This window comes from Eretmochelys imbricata, chromosome 2, assembly GCF_965152235.1.
Source record: "Eretmochelys imbricata isolate rEreImb1 chromosome 2, rEreImb1.hap1, whole genome shotgun sequence".
Classification (NCBI taxonomy): domain Eukaryota; kingdom Metazoa; phylum Chordata; order Testudines; family Cheloniidae; genus Eretmochelys; species Eretmochelys imbricata.
The window spans coordinates 248,096,743-248,111,508 of record NC_135573.1 but is presented as its reverse complement, the minus strand read 5'-3'; the positions used below and the strand labels follow the sequence as shown (position 1 = coordinate 248,111,508).

Here is a 14,766-nt window from a genome sequence, read left to right as displayed (position 1 = left end):
CATTTTCAAGCTCCCAGGTTCTCAGCTGCCTCTTTTCCTTCCCAGTGAGTTACTGAGTATAGTAGTTTTTGGTGATTAATTAATTCTAACATAGTGGGTGACTTATAAGTCCCTGTGTGAATACAGAGCTTCTCCTTTGGGTAATTCTGCTATCAGATGCCTGAACTCTGCATGAAATTGCAATGTAATTATAGATGAGCGATAGCAGGCGGTATCGTAGTTCCTACCATCATGCAAGAGGGAATGGAGTCTCTCTCAAGGGCTTCTCTTTAGGCAAAACCCCAGATACAGCCAATCTTGGGGGGGAAATTTAGGCTCAAGTTTATACTGTTTTATTATTTGTTACCAATAAATCTCTCCCACTCCTCCCCCCCCCCAAAAAAGGTGGTATGTTTGAATTTTATACAATGTGTGTATATATTCCATTGAGAGAAGGGTGGCAACTCTGTCTATTTGCATTAACATTGCTGGATTCAGGGTCCCTGTCACTGAAATGTGGAGTACGTGCCACATACTATCGGTGTAATGTCTCATGTACTACACTGGGGGTTTTTAGTGTAATAAAAAAAAATGTCGTCAGTAATTTTATATATATAATTTTTTTAGAGCAAGCAAACATAAGGGATGAAGTGAAAGAGAGAAGACATACAGAAAGAAAAGTAAAGGAAGGAAAAGTAAGGAAATGTTTCATAATAGCATAAGATAAGGTGAAATGTAATGCATAAATTTGATAAAACTCCAGTGCCTGAGTAATCCCAAGAAGTGTATTTATAGCAAGCTTGCATGTAAATTGTTACAAAAAACCAAACAGTATTTGAACATAGTTCTTTAATTGTAATTTAATCTTATTAAAAGGGAAATGTGATCTAACTTTCAACATGAAAACATTTAAATGTTATTTGTTTTTAACATTTCCATTAATAGTCTTTAAGGAGATATGTTGTTCTTGTTTAAACATATAGCTATCATTTATTTTTGTACAGCATCATCAAACAAATGTATTGCAAAATGTTTAACCTATTATTTATTAATGTACTTATTACTAATTTATTTATTTGGCATTGTAAGTGTACATGGTGCTTTACCACAGATTATGTGTTAAAAAACAAAGAGCTACATCTCTGCTTGAAGAGTTCATACTCTAAAGGGGAGTATACCATTACAATGAGGTGTATAGTCTCCCAGAGGAAGTATTGGAAGCCCCATTGCCCCATTAGAAACTTCAGTAGACACAACACGTGACAATATATTGTATGGAGAAATCCTATACTGGCAAGGAGATGGACTAGATGACCTAATATGAGTATCCATTCCTGATTTCTAGAATCATAGAATTCTGTTACTTCTAACATTTTAATTAAAAATCTTTGGAGAAGTCTCTAACTTTTTTTGTATTATTTTTCCTTGTTCCAGAAAAGTGAGAGCAAAAATAGTCTTGGCGAGTTTTTAACAAAAAAAGATGAAGAAGGTGGACATAGACACAAGTCACACAGAGATCAAGAACTGAATAAAGACAGAGGGAGGAGTCACAGGGATAAAAGAGAACATGAACATTCAGTTAGGGGAGGAAAAGAGAGACCTTCAAAAGAAAGAAGCCATGAATTGTTTGTAAAGGATGGGGAAGAAAAATATGTGTTAAGGAGACCTAAAGAAGGATCTTCCATTGAAGACGGAGAAAGACAACTGAGCAAGAATAATGAAAAAAGACAGAGGGAAGAAAATGAAAGAAAGAAAAGAGACCTTAAGGTTAGTTTTTGTAAAACTTAAAAGTTGTAGTTAACATTTTTCGGATACCTTCTTATTTCATCTAACACCCAGTCTGTCTTGAAAATGCTTTGTTAAAACATAATAAACAAATACTGATTTCTGGTGAAGTGAACATCCAGAGATATGGACTTGGAAGGCAAATATTGAATGAAGCTTTTCCTGAGGGGACAATAAATTTTGATATTTCCTGAAATGTACATACACACACATGCATTCTGATTGTCTTCTTCACAAATGCAGTCTTGCAGTTTCTTCATTGGGACCCTGAATTTCTTGTTAAAATGCTGAAGAGGAGATTGTTAGACGTCCAGAAAAACAAATTGGCTGGGATTTCCAAAAGAGCCCAAAGGAGTTAGGTACCCAACTCCCATTTAATTTCACTGTTTTTTGGGCACCTAAACTCCCTTAGGCTTCTTTGTAAATCCCACCTATTATTAACATGTTATGAGACTTTTGTTGCCTCCAGAGCTGTGATTGTCTTGTGGTGCCATGGGCAGTGGTTGGGGGAGCCCAGGCCCTCTTTCTCTCTGTGTCTGCTCAGGATTTGGGGGAGCTTCTGTCCCAAATGGTGCCTCTGGAATTGGGAATGGGGTAACTGGGCTACTGGTGCCAAGTGCTGGATTCCAAGGGTTATGGGGAGAGTACAGCCCAGTTCCCCAACCTCAGCCCTTCACTACTACTGCTCTAACATCTCTCCGGTGTTTCCAGTGTAGTATGTGATGCTGCTGCTGTTTTGACAGAAATGCAAGCCTAATGTTGGAGTGTTCTGTGATTTTGGCATGCTGCCAACATTTTTCTGCATGAGTGAAAGAAAATGGCAATTTTTAATCTGATTGGAATGTCATGGGTCAAAAAATCACTTCTGTAGTACAAGGGGATTCCTCCTGCCGAATATCAAAGGCCTGCTGCAAACAGAAGGTGTGAAAGCTTCTCAAAATAAGTTGGAAAACTCCTTGGTAAAGGAGAATGTAAGCAACCTTAATATAGGAATTGCTACCAGCTCCCCGTGTAATTCCGTGTCTTTATTAGTGACATAAGTCAGATGACTGACTATCAGCAAATTTTTCAGGGTTTGTCTAGACTTGGAGATTTGCTGAAATACCTATTTCAGAATATATAAGCTCTTATGTGGACACTCTTGAGCTATTTCGGTAAATTTGCAAGTGTAGACAAGCCCTTTGTGTACAGAAATTAAGTGATAAATTCCACCCTGGCAGGTGCAGCATGGGAAGCAGAGAGAGTAGCAGAGCCTCTGCTCCAGGGATCCTAAAGTGGTTAGGACAGGATTCCTCAAGAAGAGCCAGAGGCACATCAGTGTGTACTTTGCTGCTGCTCTGAACAAGAGGACTGTAAGCTTCCATCAAGTATGTACTGATGAAAGCAACATAGGTGCTAACCCATAGCCCGAGTAAGTCAGCCAGATTCCCCTCAGGTTCTTGAGCATTATGAGGTAATTCAGTCCTGCTGGTTGCACAAATGAAAGTTGTTCACAATCCCCTCTCCTCCCTTTGTGCACAAACACAGCATAGTGCAGGATGTTGCCCTTAAGGATCACTTGCAAATGTTCAGCATTTTCAAGAGAAGTTCTCTGTACATGTTCGGCATTTCTTTAATTGATGTTTCAGCTATCTATTTTCTTAGCTTAACATAATTACTTTCTCTTTGAGAGGCCTCATGCAGAGCTTCCTACAAGTAATGGAGCATAGAAATGGATAGCACATGATGACCCATGATTTGTTAATGGAATATAACTGTTTCTCAGCAACCTCTTATATTGCTGCTAATACTTTATTACAAGGTCATATACATTATTTCTCAGAAGATTTCTGACAATGTGAATACTATGAATTAATATGCAAACTCATTAACTTGAGTTTGAATAGAGACTGGGAGTGGCTGGGTCATTACACATATTGAATCTATTTCCCTAAGTTAAGTATCCTCACACCTTCTTGTCAACTGTCAAAATGGGCCATCTTGATTATCAGTACAAAAGTTTTTTTTCTCCTGATGATAATAGCTCATCTTAACTAATTAGCCTCTCACAGTTTGTATGGCAACTTCCAACTTCTCTGTATGTGTGTGTATATATATATATATCTTCTTACTATATGTTCCATTCTATGCATCCGATGAAGTGGGCTGTAGCCCACAAAAGCTTATGCTCTAATAAATTTGTTAGTCTCTAAGGTGCCACAAGTACTCATGTTCTTTTTGCCGATACAGACTAACACGGCTGCTACTCTGAAACCTGTCACTATGAATTATGCTAGTCTTTCAATTTTTTACAGAAGACTGAACACAAAAAACAAGGAAAGAGCTTAAGAGAAGAAGAAACCAGCCATCATCATGAAAGGTACACTCATATATTTAACGTTATTATATACTGTACGATATATGTTGTTTGTATGAAAGTCACAAAGGAAAGGTACAGTTCACTACCCAAATATTGTTAAGCGCATTGTTGTCACTCAATAATAAATATGTTTTTACTACAGATAATTTACAGTGTGCATCACAATCTTTTGGGAGGCAGTTTGTACATTAAAATTATTACAAAACCTACATATTCTGCCCTAAAAAAGATGATTTGTTAAAAAGCATATTCAGGCTTTCCTTCCTGTTGAATTCTTTTGATTTTTGGTTCAGAGCGGTGAGATGCAAAATATAGGTTAATTTGTTCCTTATACTTAAATTGTGAGACAGTCCAGGAACCTTCAGAGCCAGACATCTGTTTGTCTGTCATCTGACAGTTTATCATATAGTCATATGGATACTCGGTAAACTGTGAAGCGCACCTTTTATTTTTTCTTTGAATTGTAGATGTCCTTCTTAGCTGCAAGTCTGGCATGGCATTTAAATGATTAATTAGATAGCAATTTCAGGGCTACACATACAGATTTCCAAGGAAAAGGGTCTTGACAAGGAGGGATAAAAGATCTGGGTGATATGCATAAATTATTTCCTTCAGTGATCATGGAGTTTACACTTACATACTAAAGATAGAATATAGTTCTTGTATTCTTTAGTGAATCAGCCATGTCAAATCTCTATACAGCCTTCTGGAATATAACTCTAGACATACTGGCAGGCAGAATTCTCATTGCTGAGTTTTAGCTTACCTCTTTAGTGAAAGACTGGTAGGATTTCCTGACTTCTGAGGGTAGTGAGGTAGTGCATGAGCCTTCACCTGACATCCCTGCAAGGTATAAATGTGGTGCCTAAACATTCTAGTCAGTTTATCTTGATCTTGGCCAGTTTATCATCCTGGGAGTTTTGCCACCTGTACATCAAAGTTAATGACTGTAACATTGCCAGAGCAGTATTTATATCTATCGGGGTGGCACAAGATGGCCAGCAAACAGCCTGGCTTGCTCTCTACTCTGCCACCCCTATTCTCATAGACAAAATTACTTTAAGAATTGAGGGCGTTCAACACTATAGAGTTATGATCCAGGAATGAAGAAACTTGTTAGAATGTTATTTTCAGAGAAGTAGAATTATAGGCAAGTAATTTTTCTTTCTGACTTTAAATTCTCAAGCCTATGTAACTAAAGGGATTTCTTTCCCCAGGAATGTGGGAATCCATCTCACTTATATTTTATCTCCTCTCTTTCTTCATACCTGTAAGTCTGTTCCATAATATGTCTCAAGAACTGTCCTGTTACTTTGGCTGAAGGGGAGTGGACTTTCTTCATTTGAAATCCATAAACTGTGCATCCAGAATAATTGGAGGGACAGTTAAAGAGCAGCACAAATTATTGCTTTTCTTTCCTTCTTTAGGGGCTGACTGTGGTGCCTCCTCACTTCTATCCCCAAAATGAAGGACCAAGTTTGAATGTAAATCTCTTACCTCCAAAGAACATTGTCAGGCTTGGCCCATTTTTGATTTACTGACAATGATGTCAGTAATACTCGGTAAATGTACAGGACTAACTCTTTCTTCTTAACTTTTTCTATAATTACCACTCAAGGATAGCAATAGGACATGTCAGGCAGTATATCTGGGCAGTGTGTGTGCAATTGTTTGCTGATTAATCACTTGGCTCTTGGCTCACATCATCACGGAGGCCTGCAGAAAGAAACTCAGAATACAATGGCTGTTAGGTTTTGTTTGCTGAAGTATTGAAGTTTATTGGAAGGCTTCAGTACTTTTTAATATAAAATAACTGTTTTCCCCCAACACAATATTTTCCTCTGACTTAATGCAGATTCATAGTGATATTCCGTTTATTTCTAGGAGTGCAACAGATAAAGGAAAGAGCATTGAAAGGGAAAAAAAAGAGGACACGAGCCAAAGGGTAAAACTATTTGTTTTGGAGTATTAGAATACAGGGATTTTGTTAGAATTAGTGATATAGTATAGTAGTTATTATATGTAATGCAACTAAAAATTATCACAACACAATGACATGATTAAAGTAGATATGGTAATTTGTATATATATTAAAGATTTCTTAAATAACTTTGATGTTTCAGGATGAAGTATAGGAAAATTGATTTATTCTTTATGAGTGTGCCCCTCTTACAGAGATAGGTGCCTAAGTGCAGGCCGCAGGGAGGTGCTTATTTCTGCTAGTGATACACAACCAGGAATTTGTTTCCTGGAGTTTGTTGGCTTAGGCACCTAAGGTGTTTCTTGTAAGAATGTCAGACAGGTTCCTAACTGAACACAAAGCAGCTGGAGGAGGAGAAGGTGAAATTTATCTTATAACATTTAGGTCAGAGGTTAGAGCACTCACCTGGGAGGACCCAGGCTCAATTCCCCCCTCTTCCTGAGGGGGAGAAAGGATTTGAACAGGGATCTCCCACCTTTTAGGAGAGTGCGCTAACCATTGAGCTGTTGGGTAGTCTGATATGGTGCACCCTCAATTTCTCCTGTTGAAGCTACTCCACTGTGGATAAATAATTAAAGAATAAGTGGAGCAGGGGGCTGGACCCTTGGTCTATCACAGCTCAGGTGGGTGTCCTAACCATCAGGCTACAGAGTAATTCTTCCCCTCCCACCCCCTGCCACCTAATGATATGCCCAGAGGCAGAAATTTCGGTGTCAAGGGAACTTTTACCCTCAAAATTTAGGCACCTGCAGAGTTTGGTAGGCACTTTATGGATTGCAGTGGAGCCTAAAATGGGGACTTAAGTACCTATTCCCCAGGCCTAGCTGCTAAACTCTGGGGTGTAGGTTTCTAAGTGTCTTTGTGAATCCCACCTTTACTCAAAATTTTTTCAAAATCTTACACATTTGGGGAAAAAATCCCCCCAAAGGTGGGAGAAGTTTCTAACCATACATTACAAGAAAAACCCATTTACTTATACACAATATAAAAATTCCACTCTTCCTCTAAGCGGTTGTTATAAGCAGAGAAAATGTGATTTTAGCTAAATAGAAAGAAATTAACATCTTATTCTATCTGTCATGAGACCCTCAATGTAATTCATAACTATCCAGTAAAATAGTTGCCACAGGGATGATAAAAAAAAATGAAAGCATGCAAAGAATAGGATCAGGGCTCATGTGGATCAAAATAAATTAGAGGAATTTTCCAGAACGGATACCATAACAGTTATTTACTTATTTTGTTCAAGTTTGTGTACCAGTAACTCACCAAGACAGAACTTAACTATTGAGACATTTTTAGCATATTTCAAACAGCAAGATTACAGAGGATAGAATTCTGTAATGTTGAGATTATATCTCGGAAGCATCCAATAAATCTAAAATTCTGTTTTGGAATACTGTGCTGGCATCTACATATGTAGAATTATGGTCCCTACTTTTTGGCAAGTAGATCCTGTTCCAACACCTACTGAAGTCAATGGATAGACTTCCATTGATGAAAGTGTATCTGGTTCAGGCCAGAAGTAAAGAATGATGGTCAAGGATGTATTGTAAACTGATTAAAAAAGAAACATTTATGAACCAGAGCCATTTGTAAGTAATCTACATAATTTTAGTAAGTGGATTTTAATAGAATATTGAATGCAAACCTTTTTTTAATGCAACATTAAGATTACACTGTTTATTTTTTTAAAAGTCAGGTCATAAAACATTGAGGAAAGTATAAAGCTAAAGGTTCCTTCAGAAGTGTAAATGTTCTCACCTGGCACTTATGTAATATTTTGTGAGATACACTTGACAAACAATAGAAATAGAACATATGTACCGTGTAGACAAGCCAATGTTGCTGTAGGTACTGTGGCCTTGAAGCTTGGATCTGATCAAACTGTGCTTGGTGCAGGATCTCTGGTCTCCTCCAATACTGGCTCCATGATGCCTGACTTGGTTCCAGATGTAACTTAGTGTGGCCTCATGGTTGCATTAAGCTACACCAGTTGGTAATAAAGCCCAAGAGGCCAGGCAGGAATAGGAACTTTTTTGAGTATGTATCAGTGTAGAGCTCACTCTAGGTGCATATGTGCTTCATGTATACCAGATCAGAGTCTTTTGAATAGCAGTGTTAGTCAGGGCTCTGGATGTGCCCTGTGTCTCCTCATGCTCCTATGCAAAGGCATAGAGGGTGGAGTGAACGCAGCCCTCCCACAGTTCCCTCTTGCCATCTGTGGCAGTGAGGTGGAACCTGGCAAGTACCTGACCCACTGGTCTGTACCTCTGGCTGGAATTTTGAGTCCTCAGAAACTTGGGCTTCGAATTGTGAGGGAACTGAGGGAAGGTTGTGGCCACCTGCCCTTTATCCCACCATATGAAAGCATGACAAGGCACAGGGCATGAGCATGGCCCCAACAGACACTGCTATTCACAAGACTCCAATCTCACATACAGTAGGCATACGTGCCCCTAAAGTGGAATCCATGCCGACTGCAACATTTAGAAGAACCACATATACTGTAGGGTAAGTAATTTATTTTTCTGGTCTTTTCCTTTGCCTCATGGAAAAGCAAGACATTACATACACAAAAATTGTGTTACTGTGCAGTCTTAACTTTACAGTAAGTACTCAGCAGTGAAAGATTAAGGCTGTAGTGTTAAGCTTAACACTGCCCCCTTGTGTGAGTGCATTATTACAGTTTTTAAATTTGTGATCACATACCTTTTGTCATTTTCTTTCAAGCTTTGTTTTCATAAACATTTTTATTTTTAGTTACTCCAAGCTAGGTTGTACCCTTAGACACAGCTTTGTGGGAGGAGAGGTGCATAATATACACTGCCTTAGGAACAGTCTTGGGAGGAATTTTGACTTAGCATCATGATTCCCCCCAAATTCTTCTTAGGCTTGGTCTAGAGCTTACTTCAGTATAATGTAAGTCACTCTGGGGTATGAATAATCCACACCCCTGAGTGACGTAAATTATACCGACCTAAGCACCAGTATAGACAGCACTATGTTGGCAGGAAAGCTTCTCTTGCTGACATAGCTACCACCTCTTGCAGAGGTGGATTTTTTATGAGAATGGCAGAGCTCTCTCCTGTTGGCATAGAGAGTCTTCACCAGACACGCTACTGCGGCTCAGCTGCATCAGGGCAGCTGTGCCACTGTAGCACTTCTAGTGTAGACTAGCCGTTACTCTGTGTGTGTGTGTGTGTGTGTAAGGTAATTATTAGCAGCTCTTAAATGAGTGTATCTTTCTTTCCTTCATTTTCCGAGCCAGTACCATTGGACAGTGTGAGTGTGTTCCCACACCTGTTTGCTCTCTGGAGAAGCAGCTGGTGTGCAGCCCCCTACTGCACAGATGTATCGGACCCAAAATCCAGACATCTTTAACAAAGCTGTAAAGGGGGCGGGGTTGGAATCTTACTACCCCTTATTACTCTGGATGGCTGTATTAGGTTTGACTCAGCCAGCCTTTCATGTCTATAAAATACACTGAAGATTGCAAGCATGATATAATGCTCAATGTTAAGAATTATTAATACTAATATATTTACAATCGGTTCTTTCAGTTACTTAGTTCAGGGCCACATTTCATTTCTTTTCTCTTATTGTTTTTATATTTTGATTCATTAGCAACACCAAGGTGAACATGTGTCAGCATGGAAACCTATGCAGAGGCAAAAAAGTGAGGAAGAACTTGTAAGCACAATTGATATTTTTTATTTTCTCTTGATTTCTTGAGAGCATGGAAATATCAAATAGCCTTCCTTGTGAGTTAAATTCCATTTGTTGTTGTTTTTTTCAATACAATTCTGCATAGTATTTTTATGCAGTTTAATTAGTATGAGATTTTCAAAAACTGGCACAGCTATAGAGAGACCTAGGTTTTTGTTGCACTAAAAATACCTGATCCTGCCCACTAACTTGTAGGCCACTGATGTGAATTATCAAAAGTGCTGGTGTTGTACATTTTTTCATAAATGCACAATTTTATTGTTTTGAAATCTTTTAAAATCCCTTTCATTCTGATAGTAAAAGTTATGAATAAATAAAACAGAATAGCAAGGGGGGGAGCATAGCTATAAAAATTAATAAATTGGTCGCTCATTGCTTTTTTTAAAAGCAGACACGGGTATTTAGAGAATTGGTGGCTTTTGGAGGGCAATGGGTTAAGGACAGCAGGCACAGCTACTTCTTGTCAGTCATTTTAGTAAGAATAAACTATTCTCTCAGTAAATTCAGTATTGCTTTTAGCTGATATTGTAATGTTGTTAGATTAAGTTATTATCAAATGAAGATTTGTTGTTTGCCCACTAATCTGTGGCTCTCTTTTTCCTAGTTCAAATTTACAATTGGATTACTTTATTACTAATCAGCTTTGAACCCCATTATAATTAACATAGTGTATAAGGAATGTTCCGGTCTAGTTCTCTGAGAAATAAGGCAGTTTTATTCTGTTGTTATACCAATATAAAAGCTACAGTAACTTTGTGTGGGACTTTGTTGAAACCAGCACATTTAATCTCCCCCCAAAAAATCATAAGAAAAGAAGCTGTTATTCATAGAATGTGATTCGGTTGTGGTTTGTTTGTGTTGTTGTTATTATATATCAGTCATCACCGCCTGTTACTACATATTTCTGTAATTCCATTTATGATCTGACTTTGTAGTAATTAGTTTTATAAATATATTTTTCAATTTTATTAGAGAACATAACAATTAAGCCATTCACTATTTATGTTCTGGCAAATAAAAGATCAGTGTATTGTAAAGTTTTATATAATGGCTTAATTTATTATACTGTTATATTTCCCCTTCTAGGAAACCAGTGATAACTATTTGACAAATTATGAAGATGATTTTGAAGTATGTATAAGTTTATTCCTTTTGTAATCATTCATAAGTGTAACTTGTTGTTTGCTGTAATAACAAATATAACATGGTTTGTGTTTTATGCTTTTACTTTTTTGGTAACGTTGTGGCCCTTTCAGACTTCTTGCCAGGCTTTTATCTTAATCAAGTCAAATTTCTGAGTCTGGGGGTAGGGAGAAAACAGGAGGGGCAACTTTGACTTTCCATTCAGAGTCTTCAAAGGATCATCATTCTGTCTTACTAGATTTCAGGTATTCAAACCTTTTTGAGTAAAAGTCTTGAATTTTGGCCTACTCACTTGTTACGGACTGCTGATTATAAGAAAAACTTAAATTCGACATGTATGTCTGACATGTCAGTAGGTCACCAAAATGTGTTCAGTGTAGCAATTTACAAAAATTATAGTAATTTTTTTTATTGGACTTGCAGTTTGGTTTGAAGAATAAAATAAGGTTACCAGCTCTATTTACCAGAATTTAGCCAAGAGAGTTGTGTAAAGTAAAAAAGTGTGCCTCAAGGACCTTTATTACTAGCCATGTCCAACCAAATTGTGGACTGTGGTCATCTAGGGTCTGTGTGTGAAATCTTGGCCCCATTGATTTCAGTCAAAACCACAGTTTCAAGTTGTGTGTATATATGGTATATCTCCTTTGATTTCAGTGGGACAACTCTTGTGCTTAAAGTTAAATATGGGCCTAAGTCTTTGCAGGTTTGGGAATCTAGATTATTTTTTTTAAATGATGGCTGTTAGAAAGTGTTTAAAAAGTTTGGATTATCACAGTCCTAGCATATATAGATTAGTGGGAAAAGAGAAGATGAGGTGAAAGATGCAAAATAAGTACATTTTATTCATTGGTTGCAGAAATAGATATATTTATTCCATCATTAATATGACCATTTTATGCCATATTGTTATAGACTACATAATGGTGTGTGCTGGTATAAAGGTTTTATTGGCACGAGTTGGGGATGACTACTCATAGGTGCAAAGCCACAAAGAGTTATGCATCTCAGCTTAAACAAATGTCCATAAAACAGTTACAGCACCACACACCAGCACATACAGTGTTATGATACGCACTTTAAAAGATTTAAAAAAAAAAAAAAGGTACTGTTTTTCTGTTCCAAGACACTGGGTATGGCTAATCCAGATAAGCTTATCACAGCATTTAAGAGAACGTAATTTATTTAAATCAAAGAATTATTTTTTAAAATTACTCCTGATCAGAGGATTTATGGCCATTTTCATGCATCATTGCTCTTGAACTCTTTTTGCTCTTCATTGTATTGAGCTATAGGATTTTTTTTTTAAATGCATCTTTAAAAAAAGACAAAAAGTATTTTGACACAGGCACCAGTAGTATGATTTAAATTTTTTGATTTCATTTCTGTTTAACATTTATTAAAAGTAGTGTTATTTTTAAAGGATTATGTAGATGATTTTGATGACGATGATGATGAAGACAATGATAGTGAGGCTAGAGACTCAGAAGAAAGACTAAGAGAGATCCCTGTTTCCAAAAAATCAGAAATAGAAGAAATTCAAAGAGCAATTAATGCAGAAAATGAGAGGATTGGTACCTTACTACCAAAGCAAATTCAAAAAGAACATGAAAAGGAACCAAACATGGGTATGTGATTGAGCTCATCTTCTAAGTGTTGTTATTAAATGCATTGCAGCTTTTGTGCAAACAAGATACTTCTGCTTGCTCTAAAGATCTCCATTAATGGCAAAAAACTAGTGTTCTGAGTAAATCACTTAGCTTTGTGGCTAAGCAGCATAACTTTAAAATAGCTAACCAAAACTTCAGAGATATTACTAATGAATTCAAATATGAAGTATAAAGGCCGAGACTTAATAACCTTAATAACCCATTTGGAGGGCTGGGAGAGCTGCAGATCATGTTTCAGCTTCCTATGGTGTCGCCCTCCCAGTCTTTCAAAGGTCTTAACAACGTCCTCCAACAGAAGGAGAGAAGTCAGGACCTGATATTTTTTATGTTAAAAACAAGAGGAAAAAAAAAAAACATTTTACTGGTGGAAAAAATAACCAAAATATAAAAGAACACAAACATGATTTTTTATTTTTGGTTTATAATTCATCTTTAAAGTATAGTTTTGCTGTGAAAAGTGACTATGTAAAATGACAACCTCTTCCTCGACAGATCTGCTTAGTTTATTGACTATGTCCGCCATAAGGCCCCGATTCACCTTCACACAGTCTAACCATGCAGATCACAATGCTGGATTGGGTCTATAAGAAGCGCTTTTATTATTTTTTACTCCTCTTGGTACTTCAGGGCAAATACAGCTATGGAAGAGTGACTGAGTTTCTCTCTAGATAATGCAACATCAACTGCATTTTTAACTAAAATCTGATTACAGAATCTTTGTCAGAACTCAGTTTGACTTTGATTCCAGGTTGAGTAAGTAGTAATTTGGCAGTTAGAAAAATCATCTTCTTACTTGTAAACTGAGCAGATTTGATCTAATTATTAAAAGGCAATAAATGTGGAAATATGGGTCCTAATTTTTAGTGCAGACACAGCTTAAAAGAGGGCAGGTTTTGTGAGAGCCTTCTGTATAAGAGTCAGTATATTGCAGTGCAGATTTCCTATATTTCTTGCAGAAGCTCACCATTCCTGCGTCAGCTTTTAATGTATGCTCTTGTATAGATCAGATTTGTAAGTTCCCTTATAATACTTGCTGCACAAATTTTGATTTATTGTAAATTGTACAGTATTCTATGTATTTTGACAAATCATTCTGATTTAATGTAAACTACAGATCACTATAGCAGTGATACTTAGCACTCCTATAGCATCTTACATTTTAAAAGCACTATACAAACATTATCTAACAAATCTTAGCAATCTTCTTCTAAGATAGCTAAATATTGTCGACTCTGACATTGATTCAGACACGGAAGTCAATTGACTTTTCAAAGCCCACATAGTGAGTGACTGGCAGAGCTGGAACTAAAATTTAAGAGTTCATGGATTCTAGCTCTTTAGTTGGTTCATTGACTAGACTGGCTTTAGAGCAGCAGGTTTCAGCTTGTGCCTTATGTCCCCAAAGGGCTACAATGTCTCCTCTCAACCAGTGATTCCGCCTCAGCTGTAGAGGCCAACCTCCTATTGGGAAGTGGTTTATACCACCTTCTGCCAGCTTGGGTGAATCTGACCTAATAATCACTATTTGAACAGGGCCATCTTAAAGGCAGAGTATTGTCGCTGATCCTTGAACTCTTAATGTACATTGGGGAATTCTTCATGGTGAAAAGAAGGGACAGTTTTAAGAGAAATGAAAATCTGAATAGTAAAGGACCAGCAGTAAAGGAAAAAAGATTAGTTGCTTTATATTTGATAAAGTTTTGATACCCAGTGCACCACTCCTTTTCCTGCAAATATATCCTTACCTGCATAATTAATCTTTAGCATCTGCACATCATAACACATTTTGTTGATTGCTATAACTCCAGTTATCTGACATTTTAATGTTTTATTAGTTTCACTCACAAAATTTTGTAATATCATACAGAAAGGCAAGATTCTCCTGCCAGAGGCTCTCTTTGTGGAATGTTCATGGATTTTGAAACAGCAAACCAGCGGCAAAGTAACCGAAATATGGCCAGTAAACAGAAGTAAGCAGCATTAAAAATTCACTGCATGTAGCTGTTTAGGCAGCTCACCATCTAAAATGTAAATTCTTTTCATAATGTTTGAAATACTCTTAGTAATATTTTATATGCAACAGGGTTGATTTGATTTAAATCATGATTTAAATCACTAGTCCG

The 14,766-nt window shown here is 37.1% G+C and overlaps 1 protein-coding gene across 6 annotated transcripts in view; it reads left to right on the top strand.

Annotated features, from left to right (window-relative positions):
• DYNC2I1 (dynein 2 intermediate chain 1) overlaps positions 1–14,766 on the top strand; it is a 52,200-nt gene that overhangs the window by 14,632 nt on the left and 22,802 nt on the right. The window contains exons 4-11 of one of the 6 annotated variants that reach the window (XM_077808350.1): positions 607–674; positions 1,414–1,746; positions 4,062–4,123; positions 6,008–6,068; positions 9,732–9,797; positions 10,920–10,964; positions 12,397–12,601; positions 14,511–14,613. In XM_077808350.1, coding sequence (XP_077664476.1) covers positions 607–674; positions 1,414–1,746; positions 4,062–4,123; positions 6,008–6,068; positions 9,732–9,797; positions 10,920–10,964; positions 12,397–12,601; positions 14,511–14,613 — 943 coding nt within the window. Of the gene's footprint in view, positions 1–606; positions 675–1,413; positions 1,747–4,058; positions 4,124–5,601; positions 5,686–6,007; positions 6,069–9,731; positions 9,798–10,919; positions 10,965–12,396; positions 12,602–14,510; positions 14,614–14,766 lie in introns of those variants that run through there. The other 5 variants (XM_077808349.1, XM_077808351.1, XM_077808352.1 and 2 more) reach the window with 5 other exon arrangements.